This window comes from Bombus flavifrons, chromosome 6, assembly GCF_040668555.2.
Source record: "Bombus flavifrons isolate JBK064 chromosome 6, iyBomFlav1_principal, whole genome shotgun sequence".
Taxonomy (NCBI): domain Eukaryota; kingdom Metazoa; phylum Arthropoda; class Insecta; order Hymenoptera; family Apidae; genus Bombus; species Bombus flavifrons.
In genome coordinates, this window is record NC_138447.1 from 12,997,434 (window position 1) to 13,018,497 (window position 21,064).

At 41.7% G+C, this 21,064-nt stretch overlaps 1 protein-coding gene across 4 annotated transcripts in view; it reads left to right on the forward strand.

Annotated features, from left to right (window-relative positions):
- LOC138181267 (tyrosine-protein phosphatase 99A) overlaps window positions 1–21,064 on the forward strand; it is a 425,754-nt gene that overhangs the window by 387,662 nt on the left and 17,028 nt on the right. For 3 of the 4 annotated variants that reach the window (XM_069115993.1, XM_069115994.1, XM_069115991.1), the window contains exons 5-6: window positions 9,429–9,625; window positions 9,723–9,837. In XM_069115993.1, the coding sequence (XP_068972094.1) occupies window positions 9,429–9,625; window positions 9,723–9,837 (312 nt within the window). The remainder of the gene's footprint in view (window positions 1–9,428; window positions 9,626–9,722; window positions 9,838–21,064) is intronic. The other variant, XM_069115992.1, reaches the window with a different exon arrangement.

Consider the following 21,064-nt stretch of genomic DNA (forward strand, 5'->3'; position numbering starts at 1 on the left):
TTACTCGAGTAATTCGTTTAGTTGGCTACGAACAATTCCAACAAAAAAATGCGATTAACACGTCAAATCTTCGAGACTCGATTGCCGAAAGCAATTTATTGTATTATCAGTCGATCGTAACACTACTACGGAAAAACTGGAAAGAAGCAAAAACTAAGCAAGCGTTCATAATTTCAGATTCATTTATGCATACGAATACAATGCGTACCGTACAAAAACATGGATAAAAGGATAATTAAATATGGTTTTAAAAATGCTTCTACGCGTTATTCTCATATTTAATCTTTTCATATTACCCTTTCTGTATTGCTTATTCATGGTTCTTTTTTATTCCTAAATTTTTTAAAAATCTTTTGGTAAATATGCGTAATCCCTGATTTAAAATAGAACAGATATGAATCAGAGAAACAAAGAACAAAAGCCGAGAGATAAAATAAAATTTAAAAAAAATATAGAACAATCTTTTGAAATACTGTAACTGAAAGCAGAATGGTAGGAAGTATGAAATGAGCTTATAAAACAATTATGTATTCAACAAAGAAAAAGAGATTATATAAAATATTAACTTCAAATTACTTTTATGGTAGTTACACATTGTTTAATTAAATATTTTTTAAGAAAGTAAACGATCTTGCTTCCGTATATAGTATTTTAATAGTGTACTAAATTATATTATAATACTGAAATTCACCGCATAATTGTAACGCAAAATGTGTCTTTCATGACAAAATGCGACACATTTTTGCTTTTCACATATTGCATCGAATTAACGCCTGATACGAGACATATCTACGTTAGAATGTCAATATACCGGTATTGGTAATATGCTCGCTGTTCAAATAGCTTAATTAACGAAGCAATAACCGCACGTTTAATAAACCGGTTTACTGAAACAGATTAACGACGAAGACTAGTTCTGCATACCTATTAATTTCTGCGTGCTATAAAACGTTCTACGATCCATCGGATATTTCTATACAGATGAATTACAAAGATCAACAAGCGACAATAATTAATTAATTGAATCTCGTAAGAAAACTGTTTTTTCTACTCCCACGCCATAACAATCAACCCTCAGTTAAAATATATAAAAATCACAGATGAAAAACACGATACGATATATTTCCCATTATTTGTAAAAAAGCAATTTTCGATACATTGTTAACCAATTTCTATGTTCAAATTATCTCATCGTTCGTTTTTTGATATTAAACATGCATTTTATCAGCTTCCTGAACATCTAAAAATACAAATAACATTACAGTAGATTTACGCAGAGTTGCAGGAAAATCAGAAAATCAACGGAAATGGGCTTATCATATTTTTCTCACGCGATTTTCATCCACAGAAATACTTTACTGCGAGTACTGCAGACATACTTGAAAAAATTGTCATTTCAATAGCACTTGAACGTTAATCCTGTAACGAAAGTAGATCTGTGCGCGTTAAAACCGATCGTCAAATGTCCGAAATCAATTAAAATCAGGCCACGGGACACGCATTAAGCTCGATGGAAAAAATCGCGACGTGTTCACCGACCTGACAAATACGGGCGAAAATGGACACCAGGTATGGAAATCTAGCCGGCAATGTTTTTGATGCTTCATCGAATCGAATGGAATCGAAACACAGGAGTCGCGTCGCGAACTATTGCCTGGAGCGGAATAGGGAGAGGCACGCGAAATCGGTGCTATTAAATACATAAACTGGCGTACACAGCCAGAGGCACGTTCATTATAGTAGCACGTGAGGAAGGAATAATTATCTGGTAATCAAGGCTGGCCCGCATAGGCGATCACGCGAATTCGTGTCAATAACTGATTTAAATACCAGGGAACATGAGTCGACGTCAATATGAATCCATGCGTGAGCACCATATTAACGAAGCCGTCATCCTAGAAACGAGGATTGGTGACCAAGAGAAAAAGAAAGAAACGAACAGAAACGTTACGAGTTGTTAAATCGAACGCCATTATATTCGTTTCGCGATATTGTACACCCCAGATCCAGTTTTTGTTTTTCGCTGTGCTTCTCCTGCTGTGTGTTTTCCGATACTCGCGACCGGAAGCGACGTTTAAGCGCCGTTTTTACTGGAACAGTTAAAAATAACATTGCGCGATCGAGCAAAACATTGACGCAGTGAAAATTTCGACGTTAAAAAAGGAAAATTCCATGTTCACAAAATTCTAGTCGGATAGTAAATAGCCAGAGTCGATGAAGTTATTTTCCTCGTCACTTCGTTGTGGATACGTGTCCATGTCAGATCGGTCAGGTTTGTTAGACTCTTCGATTGGAGAAATCGTATACGGTGACACAGCAAAAAAAATAGAAAATTAAAAAAAGCAATTTATCACAGGATTATTTATGCTTTACATATCAATATAATTATTTCCAATGTATTTCTAAAACGCTTAACTCATACAAATCTGAGATTTGTTGATGGCTTAGTGTTTGTGACTTATTTTCTTATTTTTATGATTTCATGTAGGTACACGGGTGTATGTAATATTTGTAACATCGTATTTTATATTTTTCTACTTTTTCTTTCGTATCAAAAGTGAAAATGAGTAAACTGTGTTTAACAACTAATTTAACAATGTTACCTTTAACAACGCGTGCTTTAATCCATCAAGAAAATTCGTACAGTCAGCGTTTTTACGATCATATTTCAAACTTGAATGAAATGTATGTGGACTTTTGTGATTGGCTTATGTTTCGTAAAAGAAACTTAGTTCAACTGGTTCGTATCATAATTCAAGCTCCTTGGATTCGCACATTCAGCCAAACATAGTTCGTACGAGTAATTCAAAACCGTAATTCGATTGGTTGTTTCGCTCAAATGCTCAAATCACTACGAACTACGAACGATGTGACATCCTATCTGAAGATCGATGAAGTCTTTCGAAGTAGAGGTGAACACGCGTTTGAAACAGGATGACAAACCTTTGCTCGATGGCGAGCGACGAGTAATACGTCAATCGTGACAGCATGTTTTTCTCGCGATGAGACGAATGAATTTTTCAGAAACGCCCGATCCAAGGAGAAATCTTTGACGTCGAACTGCGAAAAAGCAACTGACATTGTGTCGCTATGAAGTTGCAGATATGGATTTTAATAAATAGATATGTAAATACAATACATCCGCGCTATTTCATTCACCTAATGAGATTCGACTATCAAATTTTACAGTACTTCGATGTATCCTTGATAGGTATAACATTACCGGAATAGGTACATATTCCTGAATAATTAAACTGATTAATAATTAATTAGTCGGAGGACATTGGACATAAAGCAATTATTTGTAAGCCTGGAGGCAGAAAATGACGATGGTTCGTCGTGTCGAACTGTCGAATATTGTGCGTAAACGTGGAAATGTTATACAGGAAAATTAATTTCGAAAATGCGTTGATGGCTGAACCGCAGGATGGTCGATAGAGGATTAGTAAAATGATAGCACATCAACGAGGAATGTCTAGTATAGAGTCGAGTTTACGTTTTATTTTGCAAACATAGATATATTACCATCCATACATCAACGGATAGGTGAAGTACCTAGGCTAGATGGCAATAATTGTGTTGCGATAACGAGATAATGACAGTTATCGGGGTAATAAACGGGTAATTAATAGAAGGCCGTGTATTTAATACCGTCAATACGAGACACGTGAGCGTCGATGAGCGATAAAGGCTAATAAACAGAGAGATCGAAAGGGATGATGAAACGCGAGTCGACTGGAATGAAAGCGGCGTCGAAATCAGCGCACCGCTGTACCGGCCGACGTTAATGTTGGCGTTTTATCACGCGACTCGTTATTCAACCTAGTTTCCCTTAAGAACTCTGGATAACTGTATTTATGTTTACCTGTTTCTTTTTTTAATAACATTTCTACGAGTTTACCGGAAGCTTCTTTGATCTTTGCAACCCGGAGCGAACTCCAATCTCTCCGCGCAAATAGATATGCCTTCAGAGAATAATTAATTTTACAGCCGGTAAACGTTCTGCCTCTTTGCAGTTGTTAATGAGATGCTACGAAACTTTCTCTTTTTTCCATCTCTCTCTCTCTCTCTCTCTTTATCTCTCTCTCTGCCTCTTTGCACCCCTTGTCCATTTAACTTGGCGTGCAAGTAGCATCAAGCGTTATGCAAAACCGTATTCTCGATTCTTTGGCGATAAATATCTGAATTAGGTATTTCCCGTATCTAAGACACTTTACAGGAGCTACTCTACTTTATTGTAACTTTGACCCACATTGCAGAGAACGAACTCCACCAAATTACTTCCACCCCTTGGTCCCGTTTCTAAACTGTTTCTCTATATTTTAACCGCCATGACCGTTCTCCAGAACGAAGCAAATGAAATTGAATCGACGCGCACACGATTAGCAGATAATGCGCCAACATAGGGTTCGTGGGCGGAATTTATTGCCAGCATATTCTAATTCGCGATACTAATTGGCCGGTGTATGCGTGTCTGTATATGTTATACCGTATACCATATATGGACAAGGCAGGCAATAGCGAGTGTACGATGCCACGTCGCTGGTGGTGTACAGGAATCCACGGGTGGCTTAAATGAAACGCTGCCCTTTCTCTGTCTCCGTCTCTCTTTCTAGCCACCCTCGCACTGCCTCGCTGCTCTCTGTCTCACCCAGATCAATAGGGCACCAACGAAACTTCTCCTACCACTTTAGCCCCGAACCAATACCTACATATACCGACTCTCGTTCCTGTTTCCGGAGGTCGTTCGCCTGTCCCCCATAAATATATGGCGTAACAGAGCCACCAATTAGCCATCGGGACAGCCGTGTCGGGGTATATACGCCCCCGGTCCTGTGCGGATCGGGGTAAGTTCATTCGGGGCACGGTACGGTGGTGCGCGCGAAAATTGGAGAATTCGTTGCGTGGTTGTGCTAGCTAATTCCGGTAACATCCTCGAGCGTCCGCGAGCCGGTAATCAGCTTGAGTTATGAACTTTAACACCGACGCCGGAGAGATACGGTGGCGGAGCGTCGCGAGCCACGCTTTTATTTCCCTTCGGAGCTGATAAGGGGTCGTGGAAATTTCTACCACTCAGTCCACTGTCGTCTCACACCCTTTTACCGACATCCACGTCTTCTTCATCGGCATTTTTTTCACTTTTACGTCGCGCTGGGAAGATATAATTCGCGAAGTGACGGCGGTTTTTATTGCGAGAATATCGCGGCTACCGCCGTCTCTATTTAGTTTATAGAATCGCTCGCGACCGTAGCGCTGCTCTTTACGATCGTGCCGGATATTGAATTAGTTTTCTCCTTTCCTATTTTTCCAGTGTGCGGGATTCGTTCTATTCGGCGATCGAAGAAAGTTGCATGGATAAAGAGAGTGGGTGGGAGGGAGGGAGAGAGGAAGAGTCGAGGAAAAAAAAAGGAACCGATGTTGCGTGCTTTTATCGCGGAGACGTTGGGGTAAACATAGCCGTCATAAACGTGGTCCCGGCCCAGGATCATAATAACTTAGCGCAGATTTAGCGACGGTAAAAAACGCGGCTAGCTCACATTTATTACAGGGCTGAATTACCTCGGCAGAGTGGCTGGCCGGAATCGCGTGAAAGACTTATCGCCATCCACGTATCCGTCATAATACCTGACCCACGACAATGTCTTCAGCTACGCGTTAATAATACTGGTTGTTTCGTTAATTGACTACCGGCACAGGCACCACGGTCGCCGTTCAATAAAAATAAAACGTGGATCGCATAACAAAAGATAGTCGAGAGGTAGTAAGCTTGAAAATATACAGTCACGATATATAAAGTAAATTACTGTTATTAAAAGTGGCTTTTTTCGTATTCGCGATAAATTTTTTTCAGAAATTACCACTCGCGCGTTTACCGGCGCAATCGCAATTGAATTTTATTTGACTTCGAGAGATATTTAACACGCGAGAAGCGTTTAACGATGGAAGACGTCTGCCTCGTTGTTAATATATCTCTGGATCGTTGAAAATGTTAATTGTACGAGGAAAATAATAGAAACGAAGGGAAACTCGTTAGAAAATAACACCGCGAGCGAAAGTTGACGGCTGCGCAATTATTATTATTATAGACGGTGAAACGGAACATTGTCCAGAGACTTATGAATAATTATGCGAAAGGGGAACATGGAAATAAAAACAGATAGTAGCGAGGCTAACCGGAAAAATTACTGGGTCATTTGGTGGGGTTTGCGTGTAAATAGAAAGTAAGACGACCGCGCTTTAGAAGGTTCGTCCGGAATCCAAAGTTAAGTGCTGGAAATTAATCGAGAATTACTGAGCATTTGAACGCGAGGTTCCGCCGTTGAATGCTCCAGTAATTAATTCTCCGGCGAAATCGTACTGTAGACTATTCGTCAATTACCTCTATACGCTCGCAATTACCCATGATAAATATATTTTATTTTATCTTCAAATACTGTTTATTTTACTTTCTTATTATTACTAGAATCGCAGAACGAAACCTCATACCATTATGAAAATGATTAACAATTATTCCTCAATCTCCACCGTGTTTTCGATACGTCTAATTAATCTCCACGATAAATATATTCTATTTTATTCTCATCTATATTTTCCTTTGTTACTTGAATTATTTAATAGAATCTTGTAAAACGACTAACGATTATTTTATCAATCATGCTTCTCATTCGCTCAGTTAATGCTGCTAACAAATATATTTTCTTATTATTTAAATCACTGAATATAATTTGTAGATCACTGTGAGAACGATTAACAATTATTGCTCATTATTCATCGTATTTTCGATTCAACTAATTCTATAACACATTTTATTTTATCTGTATCCCTCTTGTTTCTTATTATCTGAATCATTTAACACAATCTTCTACCGCTGTACGAGCAATTAGCAATCAAAGTGCTCAATGTCATCCATCAAATTTCCGACGCGTCCAGTTAATCTGACCCATAATATTCCACAATTTTCCCGACTGACACAAATTTCCCTGAATTCGCGAAACAATAAGCGGGTATCGTGATTCGTCCGTGCAATTTCTCCGTCAACCAGCCGACTAATCGTTGTCACCGGCAATTATTCACCAAAATGTCCGTTCGCAGTTTCGGTGGCGATGCAATAATTACCCGGCGACTTTCGTATACGCGCGTTCACCCGCACGCGGATCCTTCATTTCCCCGGTGGTTATCGTCGTTTCGCAGTGAGAACGCTTTTGCACGAGCATTAACGAGTCCCCGGAAGTTTGCACCGACTTTGTCGAACGATGCGTGACGCGCATTAAACATCTTGAAATTATTTCCACGACAATCTCTTGTTCTCCAGGAAACAGAACGGAACTTCCACAACTTTTCATCCGTGAATATTGGCACGCGATAACGCGGAGTTTCACGAAAGACGTGGACTCGCGTCGAATGGGACCTTAGATAGGGTTAAGAACCGCGATTTCGTAAGTTAAGGTAAGGGGGTGTAAAACGAGCGACCCACGAGTTAAAAAGTTTTCTTAATCAAGTTATTTAATTTACGTTCTCACACTTTTTGACAGAAGTTATAAAAGTCAGAGTATAAAGGCAAAGGCATAGGGCGAATGTACTTCGTTGCTTCAAATTCTTGGGATAGTTACTGTACCTGCTTCAAAATTTGGAGGAAATTGAGTAATCGTTAAAAGATACGAAAGGTCTTGAAGCTTGTTACATTAGACGTACCGATGACCGAAGCGTAAGATTTGCTTCAAATTCTCCAAAATGCATTGATACAAAGCTATGATATATATAAAATTTCTATGATACGAATCGTGATCATTCTAACCACTTTGGTAGTTGCAGTGTTAATTTCATATTTTCTTCTACAAAGAGATTATACCATAGAGGCGCATGCACAGTTCAAGATAAGGTTTTATTAAATATAAAAGGTGTCTTAAGACTCTGGAGTAGAAGCGTAACTGTTCTTTCGAGAAATGTCTTAAGACTCTCGAGTAGAGGTGTAGCTATTCTTTCAAGAAATTTGCTTGGAAGTTGCGCGTTAGTCATGTTAGTACGTGGAAGACATCCGTCAAGTCGATTCATCCTTCGAATGCTATTGTACTTCGGTTTACCGCAAGAAACTGTTGGCTAGAATCTACTTGCTTGTTAGGATGTATGTAAGTTGGTATTCGCGTGTGGTGTGGTACAGTGGAGTTGCGCCAGTGCCAAGAGGAAAGTAATGAAATAACATGTGCTTATGAAGTATCTCGGGAGTTGGAAGCGTACAAAGTATGACGAGGAGAATTTTAAGGAGGATATATTAAACTCGCAGTCCCGGATATACCAGTGGGAAAAGAGAGAAAAAGAAAATTGGTATGGCATGGAAATTCTATTCCATTTCATTCGAAGCTTCCGTAACGGCATCGATCGATAAATTCTTCGAGACACTTCTGACAAATAGAGGGGACGAGATGAAATAAGTCTGATCGTATCGTATTTCTTCGCCGTAATTACTATTATTTTCCAACGCAGCGATGGTATGTTTCGATCAGTCGGTAAAATTCGATTATGCGAGAAGTATTAAATTACGCGGGGCTCGAATTTTAAACGACTCGAAAGCTATCAATTGTTGAAAATATTACGGTGGAAAGGGTGTGGGGATTGCATGTACCTGGATCAGCAGCATGGGGGAGAACAGAATGGAATAATGGGTAATGCGATTAAACGTGCTTGTTCGAATTTTATTCCGCCACGACGACCAAGGGTGGAAAATAAATACGATCGTTCCGATATTTATTGCGAGTCGATCGTCAAACAATCATTGCAAATATGTTTTTATCAGATAGAAATGAAACTTCGATGGCACTCGTGTTGATCCGCCTATTTCGATGCTTACTGTTCCCCTATTATCCCTAGATAGTACATTCGAAACATCGGTTCTTTCTCATCGAGAATGTAATTTATACAATATCAAAACTTCAACCATATCAATCGCTAATCCCTGATATCAAGGCATATATTTTTTTTTTTTTTTTTTTTTGGTCTGTAAGTTTAATAATAACAGTATATAGATAAATATGTTGAAATGTTGTAAAGCGCTTAAATGCGTAAATTGTAATGAGATCATCGTGGCATTTATAATGTATGCCAATTATTTATCGGAATTCAATAGGAAATTCGAAACAGAATAGCGTATAATCCTTTTCATCCTTTGTTTCTTTTTTTTTTTGTTTTTTATTTTTTTCTTTTTTTTTTTTTTTTTTTTAAGAAACAATTTTTGCTAATTCGGGAAACTGGCATATTCACGAAAATATGTATTAAATGAAAATCGTCGAGCGGCAGTAAACATTGTACCATGGGAGATGATAGTTTTTATGATATCCGTAAAATATCGATACAATTTCGAAAGCATCCCGACAATATGTTAAAGTAAAAACGTGTTAACGCGTCTCTGTTTTATTCGTCTTTTTTTATTTCAGTGCCGACGGGAAAGCCTATAATTACCAGTGCTCACAACACGTCTGCCACGTCCATTTATTTAGCGTGGAAGGCGCCCAGTCCTGATACCATTCACGGAGAATTCCTTGGTTATCGAATCGGGTATAAACCTCGAGACAAACCTTACATGGAAGAAAAAGAAGTGTATATCCGTAATCCAGCCATTGACGTAAGTTACGTAAGAAATCGTTCGAATCTCCTTTATTATATTTGTCATACTTAACATTACGTCGTCATTCCTCGTTTAATAAATTTCATGTTTTGCTTCATTGTAGAATCACACAATCCGCAATCTTCAAACATACACTCAATATCTAGTGTCGTTGCAAGTATTCAACCCAGAAGGGCATGGCCCTGCGACCACCATCTCCGTAATGACTGACGAAGGAGGTAAGATCAAAAATTTGTTTATTATTACGTAGTCATTAAATATCTGATAAAAGGACAAGAGATTTAACTACACAGTTGTCTCCGACATCCGTTTTCGTTTATAATTTGGCGCTTTAAACCTGAACGTGTCGATAAAACAGAATATTCGCTGGTTTCTTTGTATCTTCGGTCGATAAATGCAATTTCGAAGATATCTACTTTAGCTAAATTTGAAAAGGAAGATTCCTGTAATAACGTTCTTTTACCAGCGATCACATAAAATTTAAAGGGATCTAAAATACCCGATGTTGGAAAGGTAGTGCAGTGAATTCTCAAGGTTTCAAACATTAATAGAGTAGGAGAAAATGAAGTTAAATAAAACCTAGAACGTTTTTAATCAGAATTAAATGAGAATGTCGCTAAATTTGATTGGCCTTTCACTAGATACTATCAAGTTTTTGCTTTACAGCCGGGTGATAAGAATTTGATAAACCCTCGTTCGTGGTTTATAGACCTCGTATCAAAATCGTAACTTTTTTATCTTTACCACGTAAAAAAGATACACTTCGTAAAGTAATAAAAGTGTGTCCCCCCATCACGCATCATTTTATGACATTCTATAGCCATTCGGTTGACGATAGAATAATTTAATTATGCACTCTAGACCAGTGCCTTTCTTCGAGCCGTCTCTATCTGTCGAGCGCAATGATTATGCGGGAGGCAGATAACACTCGCTAACGTAACATTCAGAAGATAGCGTACAATCTTTCAGTAACTGACGCAGTTAATATTATTTGAATTCACCATATATCAGTCGCTTTTTCCCAGAGCGTATGCATGAATTCCACGTTTCGTAAAGTTTATGCAAATCGTGGTTATTTCAGAGACGATCGTATCTTTATACGCCTTTCTTGATGGTCCATTCGTTTCTAACTACGTCCCTGATTTCCGTACGGTCTTCAGTTTTGTCCCTCTTTCTCGTGGCTGTCACACGTCGCATTTGCTCTCGCTGAATTTTAGGTCTTGGAACCTGGAACGCTTTACTATGTAGCGGTCTTCCTGTGTACAATCGCCACTAGAGGAATCACGGCAGAATACCATTTGCAGAAGTTATTCCCTCCATTCCTCCCAACTGTCCAATACCTACAATACGATCTTTGACCTGACTCCATTACCCCTGCCTAAAATACGATCTGCCAGGTAGTCTTACTGATGAATTCACCAACAAGTAGGTATGTTTCCTTTGCTCCGTTCCGTTCTCCTATTTCTCTATTGTCCTTCTAAATTCTCTCTCGCACACCTTTGGTATTATAATGCTTAGCGCACACAAATTCAACATAAGGAAATCTATAATGTTGTTGAAACAGACAAAAACATTTGGTTCTCCAATTGGAGATATCTTACCAGTTTCAACTACTATCGCAGCCGCTCTGATACGTAATTACTCAACGGATTATTCATTATCAGGATCCCGATTACTTGGAACTTGGTTTTGTTCTTTGCGATTTCCTTTAGCATACGTAGCTGACATTGAAAGAATATCGAGTGATTTTAAATGACCATTCTACATTTTCTCTAATTGAATGTTGCAGCGAGATCAGTTATTTATTAAAGGAAAGTATCTTGAAGGGAGGCGACATCTGCTCCAAAATCGATGTGACGATCGTAGCGCCGATGGTACTCTAATGATATCATCATGCATCGTCGCCACAGATTCTTATCGACTGGTGAAAGACGCCATCGTTGCATCACGACCAAATACTCGGCACTCGGATCACGTTTTTGACAATGACAGTTACAGGCCACGTGGTACGAAGATCGAACTTTACGTCCCTGAAAGCCCACTCGCCAGCAGGTTTACAGCTGCTCTTCAACACGTCCATAAGTAACCATCGTTCTGTGCCGTCGACGGTGCTTTGCTCTCTCTCTCAAGAGAGGGTACGGTCGAGATTTTCATGGTCGTCGGCACGGTTTTCAGTGACCTGCCGTTGCCATTTCGTGATTCATACGGGCCTAATCCTCGTCAACGCCGATTCTTCTTCGCCGTTGCTTCACGTTTGCCGATCGGTTTGTACGAATTTTCGCTTCTCTGAAAATCCATACACGTTGGTACAGGGCAGGGACTGTGATAAGAGAGGCAGTGCGCGGAGAATCGGCGGAGCAACGAGGATCGAAGAGACAGCGATGAGAAACAAGAACGGATAGCCCGTAAGCGAGAGAAAGAAAGTCTGTAACGTGGTGGGGAGCACAGGCAAAAAAATAAAGAGAAAGAGGGGAAGAGTTAGGGGTTGCGGGAGAAGAAAAGAGATGGTCGGAAACGTCGGTGGATAAACAGAGAGGGAAACGAACAAAGAAGAAGGAAGATAGAACGAGGGAAGAGGAAGAAAGAGATAGGCAAACCAAAGGGAGGGATTGCCACGCCGTTTCGGTCGTCGCCATTGGCGCGCCCCTTCGTTTCACGATCGATTTTCCACGATTTTTCACTCCAGTATGCGCTACTTCCTCGAGAAGAGTATCGGAGTACGTGGTGAACGTGACACGTCAAAGTCGTCTCTTGTCTCGGCATGAAGAAGACGCGATAAGCGGGAACAGCCGAAGGAAACGCGTTACAAACACGCTATATACACGTTCATATATATAAAACACTAATACTTGGTGCCTCCTCGCATATGGCTGTGTAACGTGTTCTCCACATTCCCCTCTCTCGTTCGTTTTCCTTCCCTCTTGCCTCCTTTCTTTCTCTCACGCACATTTCCTGGCGCACGTGTATGCCGGCTTGTTAGAAACACTGTGCGCCTGTAGAGTGCGCGCGCGCGTGCTTCTCGTGCATTCTCCGTCTCGCTCCATCCCCTTTGTACGTACACGTTTCAGCGTAGCGCGTCGTCAGTGCTCGCCGTCTGTATTTGTGAACGTGAGTTTCTCTCCCTCTTTCTTTACCTGTCTGTCTGTTTTCTTCCTGACTGGAAGCAAGTCGGAGAAGCGAGTGTAGAGAGCTGGAGTCACGGTTTACCGTACGCGCGAGAACGTTGTACGTTGGTGATCGCGGAGGCAAGTAGTGTGTGTGGCAACGTTCGTGTTCCTCGCTTGAGAGCAGTGCGTTTTGTCACTCTCGCAGCATCGCAACGGTGCTCCATTGCTAGTCCCGAGATGTCGATGGGACGTTATCTTGATTAGGCTGTCTCGCAGTTAGATCTGTCATATTGTGAAGTTACTCGTGGAGATTCTTCGTGCGGTACAGTTTGAAATGGCGTTTGATTCACCGCGCGAACGACGCCTCTTCAGTGCCAGTGACGCCTAGTGTGAGAAAGTTTTCAGTGATTTGCGCACACCACGTCGTATAGTACCGGCCGTATCTTTTTTTTTTTTTTTTGTTTTTTTTTGTTAAGTTAGATCGAGGATACTCGAAACGCAGAGAATCGTATGGTAATGATCGGCCTAGTAAGTGATCCGGGTTGAGAGTTCGACATGGGCGGAATCGTGGCTCGAGGTTGAAGGGTCGATATAGCGTGAAGGGTTCTTCGCACAGTGCCAAAATGACGCTGGATCGGTTGCATTCAATTGGCCGTGCGAATACTTCCTATAAGGATTTCGATACTCATCGAATATTCCCATCGGTGTAGTTCTCTCGGATCGACGTTACCTTTCATACAGCGTCGTGACAATTCGTAATGCAATCCATGTTGTTTTCGTAAAGTACATTGACAGCGCATCTTATTAGAAATATTACTATTGTTACTACAGAAATATTATTGTCCGACGTACATGCATTTATAATATGCGCTCCAATTTTTGTTTTCGTTAGACATTGACTTATCGCGGTTATATGAATAAGAAATAACTGTCGGTCTACGTAGCGTTACACGAAATACATGTCAATGTCATCCGCTTTGATAATTTATTCTATCTGTGTATCCGCGAATATAGCATATCGCTACGTAGTCCACTTTAATCGACCTTCGCCAGTGTGTAATTGAGTGTAACCTCGCCGACGGTTTTCTCTCGGGGAATGTTGGAACAAGGGTCGTCGGTGCAGTGTCAGGTATGACGAGTACCATCGACGACAAAAGGCAACACCCTTCGCCCTCGAATCTGTCTGGCTGAAAAGCGACGTCTCGTACCGAACGAATCGATTCGTCTTCTGGTGGTCGATCGGTGCGATCCCACGCGACACGCGGTACGGCCAACCTATGCAAATAGCACATACATCGTTGTATAATATCAGTCGGTTTGTGGTGGCCCGAGTTTCTACGTTTTCCGGCGACTTATCGCGGAATTGGATATTTCTTGTCGCAAAGGATATTGGAATCGGAAATAACAGGCGTCTCTCTCTCTCTCTCTCTCTGTCTCTCTCTCTTTCTCTTTCTCTCCCTCCCTCAACCCCCGTTGGTCTAACGTCTTTCTTGCGAAACGGAAGTAGATAGGAAATCGTTGATAGTTTGCCGATCGTCGCGCACGAAATATCTACGATGTTCTTTCAAGTCGGTTGTACACGAAGTGTGTCAGAATGTATAGAAGTTGCTTAGATGAATAGGCACCAAAGCAATTGACAATGTTTTTAATGAATATACACGTTATTACACTTTCAAACCACCGTTATGAATCACGTGCAATTTGCATAGAGGAGTATGATAGTTATCTTAAGTAGGTATACCAAAAATGGCAGAATATATCGCACCATATAATGCCATGTAATTTAACCACATTTCTTTTTATTATCTGAATGCCTCGAGTTTACCCTTGAACCGGTGCCCACACATTATGATACACCCTATGTAAGTACATTCGTCGAGGCTTCGCAGGCCAATGAGTCATCCTTTATTGCGGAACATGAATTTTCAACCGAGATCAGCGGAAATGTTTTTCCGCGTTTATATCCTCGTTGTCCGAGCACGCCGGAGCTGGTCTCAATTTTCTTTCCGTCTAGCTTTCCGCACAACTGGGATAGACGTAGGACGTGAAGTTTCTCCGTGACGTATAAATGTCAAGGCTCGTGGTGCTTGTGCACGCGTGCAGCGCCGCTGCGGCCGGTTCTCGGTTAACTTGCGGTTAATATCGCAATCGTTGAGTCATAATTGCGAGTCGTCCATTTGCTCGTGCTTCGTCTCCTAAATCGAACGTGAACAATTCCTCTTTGTTTCAAGAGCTTGCCATTATTCTCAACACTAGGGAAATTTTCTTACTATCGGTCTCGTTTGAATCGCACGATCTTTGCGCACGGAACTACTCCGAGATTTTTCCTGCACGTTGTACTGCCATCGCTGCACAAAATGGAATCGTGTCGATGGATAAAAAGATAGAAACACGCGTAATTCCTGGAGAGATCGTTACGCGCGTATAGCTTTCGACAACTGTTTTTGTTAGAAGCGTGAGACACGCGTTGCTGGATCCTCGACACGCCGCCGAGGCGTTTGGCCGCGTGTCCCCTCGATCTTGACGTACTAAAAATATAAGGGGAAGCCGTTTTAAAACGTTCCAGAGGGGCCGTGTAATTATTGCTGCGCGACCGGCGAATAGCGAAGTTGATGCGCTCGTTGCTGCCGCCGGCGTCTCCGCTGTTGCTACCGGCGCTGTCGCTGCCTCTCGGTGTGCAGCTCGACGAGAAACAATCGAGGTCATAATTCCGACTAATTGAGGCACTCGACCACACAATTAGGACAACGCGCGAGTTGGGAAGCGGCGATGATCGAATTTATTTTTTTCCACCAGAGCCCCCTTTTTATCTCGCAATTCCCACGTGTGTTTCTCGCGCTCGTGAAACAAAGCGTAAAAAAGAAAGAAAGAGTAAGAGAACAAGTCCGATGGGAGAGAAACCAAATTAGGATAACAAGTTCGATCTCGAGCCACGTTAATATTCCGGTCACGTTGCACGGACGTGTACGCGACGTGCGGAGGTATATCGGGTCGCCAGGATGCAACACGAACGAAATCATCGCTTCGTTAGCTTCGATCCTTGCTGTCCGATACGCCTCGACAATTTCCTATTCCTTCAGGCGACCGAGGGACGCGCCAATCAATCGATCCGTTCGATCGTTCTCCTCTTGCACCTTGTGTACGCCCTCGCGCCCGTTACGGGGTAAAATCGTATTTGGAAAATATGATCGTTCACCAGTGAGCACCCTCTTACGTTCGAACGATTCGAACGATCAAACGGTCCGGATCGAACTGGTTCGATCGTGATCGTGAACTCGGACAATCGTGGGGTGCGATGAGACGACGTAAACTGTGTTTCAACCCCGTGGACCACGGGCCCACGTTTTAAACGTAGTGCTGCAAACACAGCCGAAAAACAGCGATGAACTTTCGCGGAGACACGATTCGTACGGCGGACCGTCTTGTCGCGTATTGTTCCCGTGGTTGGTGTGCGTATCTGCGCGGTGTGCCGTCCCAAGGGTGAGACAAGCGCGATGAGAACGCCGGTAAGAGTAACGAGGATGGACGAATTCGTGAAATAGCCCGGTGGAGAGCGAACGAGCCACGCCGTGTACCGTGCCGTGCCGTGCCGCACACCACGCCACGCCACGCCGCGCTTCACAGCTGCAGCTGCAAAACGAAAATGTCGTGGGCCAGGATAGTCAGTGCCGCTCAACTTGCGGCCGCAGTGGCTATCATCCTCCGGATATTGTTCGCATCCGCGGATCCGATCGCATACACGGACGATCAAACGTACGAGCAGACCACCTACACGGCCCCAGTCTCCTCCACCGAGAATGACAGCGACGTTTATCGAGGTAAATGTAATCACAAGATTGACCACCATGATGTTTTTGAGTAGGTGGCGGTTGTGGTCGAAAGATGAGCAAAAAATTTGACTTTCCTCCTTTTTTACGTTTCTTTTTCTCTTCGATGATATTCCGATGATATTCCAAGGAGATGGATAGAAAAGAGAGGATAAGCATTTACATTTCAGTATAAAAATAGAAGAATTAATTACGCGAAGTTGAGCGTGTTTGTGCCAAGCAGATTGTCGTCGAGTTGGATGTATCGGAAAAAGAAGCAAAAGACATTGGGAATTTATTCAATTAATCACCGGCGTAGCTGATCCTGAAGCGATTCATTGCCGATGATAAATAAACTGCGACAAAGCTATATCATCATAAATACGATCTTCGTACAGGATGCTTCATTATGGGTAGTCTTCCGACGAACAATTTTCCATTCGCCATATGTCGTGACCTCCGACATATTCTGGAATAGTCTGAAACATATGGATACGATTAATGGCATACAATTTGTCGATGATATCCTGCAGTATTATGAATAAAAAAAAAAACATTGCTTACTAACGTAACATGCGTGAGGGAGAAATCTCCTGTAAGACATACTTCTCTTCTTCCTTTTTCAATTTTTCTAAATGGGAAAACTCGCGATCTATACAAAATTAAATGTTCAACAGGTACCTAGCGTTTATCTTAAGATATATGTTCTACAATATCGCGAAAGAAATACTGCTTTACAAACATAACACGTAGCAAAGAAAAATTATCCGTAAATCGTTTCTTGCTTCCTTGTTCTTATTAATTTTCGAATTAAAAAATCTCGCCATTAAATTCTCAAGAAATACTCCGCAGGATCGCAGGTCGATCATCGACACGCAGCGTTCGCTGCGAAAAAGATTTTCCCGTCGCGTGCACTGGAGTGACGTTCGCGCGCCACTTGTTTCCTTTTCCATCTCGATTCCGGGGAACAAGGTGCAGCGAGCGTGTATTACATTTCTCTCGCAGAATCCACTTCTGCTTGTCTAACTAGCGCAGCGTAGCGTAGGAACGCGTTGTCTCCCTCTTGATCCCGTCTCCTTCTTCCCTATCTGGCTTGGTCTGTTTCTCCTGAAACGCACCTTGCCGTCGCGCGACGTTACGTAAGCGGTTTAGCGCGGATTTGCGGGCACGTACGTTGTCATAAAGGCATGAAAACAGCGCGTTGCGTTTCCTCTGGTGTGCGATCAGGTTCCGAAGCGTAGCCACGAAACTAGTTCTGGCCGCGGGAAGGAAACACAGCCGCCAAGAAATCGTCGTCACTCGATCCTGTGCACACCCTCCGCCAGGAAGCGAGTAGCATTTCCGTCCGACGAATAGTCGACCAGACCTCTGCGCCTTCCTTTTCGATACGACCTTTTTTCGCGCTGTAGTTTCGGTCCAGTTTCGCAACCGCCATTCACGGATCGTCATTCGCGAGGACGCGTGATCCGCCTGTAAAATACAGATTTCTTCTCTCTGCATCGTTGCAACAACCACGCTCCGGTTGACCTCATAGCATCGAACAGGTATAGAAATATGGAAATTCGGCCCTGTCGAGCGTAGATATTCTATTTCTTTTTTTTTTTTTTTCTCTCGTTTTCAGTTCGTTTTTGGAAGTCGGATCACGTTAAAAACACACGAGGCATTCAGTCGATCTATTTTTACGCGAGAGACAAGAGGACTTCAAGGCCGTACACTCTAATTTACATGGTCGAAAATGTTTAGACGTGTTTGCGCGCATTTGCTAATGCCCATCGCGGAGGACGCGTATCTCGAATTAATGGCATCTTAATGGCCTTTCGCCCTCCGAGACTCACCTTGCTCCGACACGGTCGAGGGACGTCGTAATGTTCGATGCTTTGTAGTCGATGGCGTGAGCTGAAATATGTAACGCTTTTGGAGTTGCTGCTTTGGAATAAAAGAAACCGTGATGCAATTCTGTTCGACGGTGCATTTTGCTTTGAGTGAATCATGGTCATAAACTGTTTACTACGCAAGGTTATTTAAAGTGGTACAAGTCTATACTTTTATCAATCATTAATATAAGGAACGGTTGAACAGTACATTGAATAAATGAATCGCTTCTTCGGAATAAGAGAAATCGCGATGTAATACCGTATTATTAAAATAAAGTACACTTTGTGTCAGACGAATTATGAACTGTGTCTAAAAATGTTTAAAGAGCTAGAAATCTTATACTTCACTCGTTGATCGTTAATCTAAGTAAAAACTTGACATTGCCATCGAATAAATGAATCGTTTCTTTGGAATAAAAGAACACGTGATGCAATTCTATTCTTATTCTATGTGTCGAGTGAATCACAGACTTAAACAGTCTATTGCACAAAGTTATTTAAATTTCTACAAATTTATATTTTTGTTTATCGTTAATATAGGGAAGAGCTTAATATTGCATCGAATAAACGGCAATTTGTTGACGTCGAATAACGCAAGCTTTCGATGTAATTACGCGGAGTTACATAACGGAAAATCCGGTACTTTCGTTGTGCTCAATCATTCAAAAATAACTCGACGCTGCATCGAATAAATATTAATTTACAAAAATCATAAAATATCAAGCATGGAACTCGGATTTTCATATTTTACGGCAGTTGAATGTCAGACTAGCTTAAATTCCTAGTATATTTCGAGAGGAATGTTCAGCTTTGAGGAGTGCCGTGAGTCACTCGGCGTGAAACGCGTTAAGACGGCAAGTGATTTTGCCGTGGCACTGGTCCGAGGACGAAATCGCAACGGTGCAGGCTTGAGTAACGCAGCCGATCGAAAAGGTAGCGTTGCATACGTTTCAAGTTCATAAACTTGCCGCCTAGGGAACGAGAAAGCAGGTAACGCGAAACAGGTAGTCGACGATCGTTGCTTTTCTTATCAACCGTTCCTTTCACTGGAGCACCGTTACTCATTGCTAACCGATCCTAATACAGCTACTTTCGCCTGCGTCTCTCTTACGCAGCACGAAACCACTCAGATATATCTCTGCGTCGATTCTTTCGGCAATGGGCAAGTGAATACATCTCTCATTTCAAGTTATTCTTGCAAATTATAGAAAATTGATGAAAAATGAGAAGATTTGTTAAGCCGAAGAAGCTGAGAAATCTTCTGATTTACAGTTATAGCGTGGTTATTATGAATTTGTGGATTTGTTGTTTATGGACGTTTATGGATGTTTATGGATTTATGGAAAATATAAACGCATAGAATGCACATAATATGCAAAAACATATAAAATATTCAAAGCATAGTATTATATTATATATTGTTATATGTTGTACTACGCATTCAAGTGTGTATTAGCATTCTTTGGAATATTTACTATGAGGGAAACGGAAACAGTGGTACGCAAAAGTTTCCGGCCAGATATATTTTTACTTTATATTCTAACAGCCATGGTTTTTAAAGAATTTTAACTAATATTATATGAGTATATAACATTGTTAATTATTTTACTGATCATATCCTTATACCTAATATTAATTAAAGTTCCTTTAGGTATTGTTCTTGGAATATAAAATCAACTTGCTCACAGATGTACCTACTTAGGTCCTATTTTCTTTCAATCCAAAGAATATGAATTTGCATAAACATTCGCCATTTAAATACAACATACACTTTCATACCAATCTCGGTTCTAATTTTCCCTTTGCCGCGTCATTTTCTCTCCTTAAAGATCACTCGAAGTGAATCGTTCATCGAATTGTTATCAAAGAAACACCCAGCAAACGCGCCTGTTATATAAGAATTTTCTCGTTGTACATTTCCTGACAGTAATTCAACCGGTCAGCTGCATTCGACCACGAAAGAAAGTTGCTCCTAAACTCTACCTACGTAAGAAAACAGGATCAAGAAAATGTATGAAGTCATCCGTAACTTTAACTCCTAATTTAAGACTTTACACTTCAACGTTTTCCCCCAGGTGCTGTAAAACAGAAGTTTCTAGACAGCAAGGAAACGCCGGAGAAAACGTTTTCCCGTGATCGCGTGCAACGTGGAAAAATGATGGGCCAAGAGACGCGAGTTCTCGGCGCGCGAGGATCCAAGCGGTCGATTCTCACCTTTCTCCTCGCGAGTTTTCTTCGGCCTGCAGAAGCGCGAACCGCGCGCTCGACCTTGTCTATTCACCATACACGATCACGTTCATTTTTCAGGAGTCGCGTATCGTGATACAACACTATTCGGTTGCGAATTCTAAAGGTCTTCGCAGCCGATTGTCGAGCACGTCGTCGTCCTTCCCTCTTCGCGTGAACGAGACGTGAATACGGATTACAAGGGAGTCCGTTCTCTTGCTCGAGCTTGGTTTTTCAACGACGAAGAAAAGCCCCGCTCGAGGGTGGAAATTCATGTAAAACGAGACGCGTCGCGAAACGCTTTTGCGATGAAACGTCGCGGAAGAATTATCGACTGCGTGGAAATGCGCGAATTTGCCGAGGGGTGAGTGTGAAATACAACGGCTCGGCTGAATATGCTTTCGACATTCTTTGAAACTATGGACGATCTTG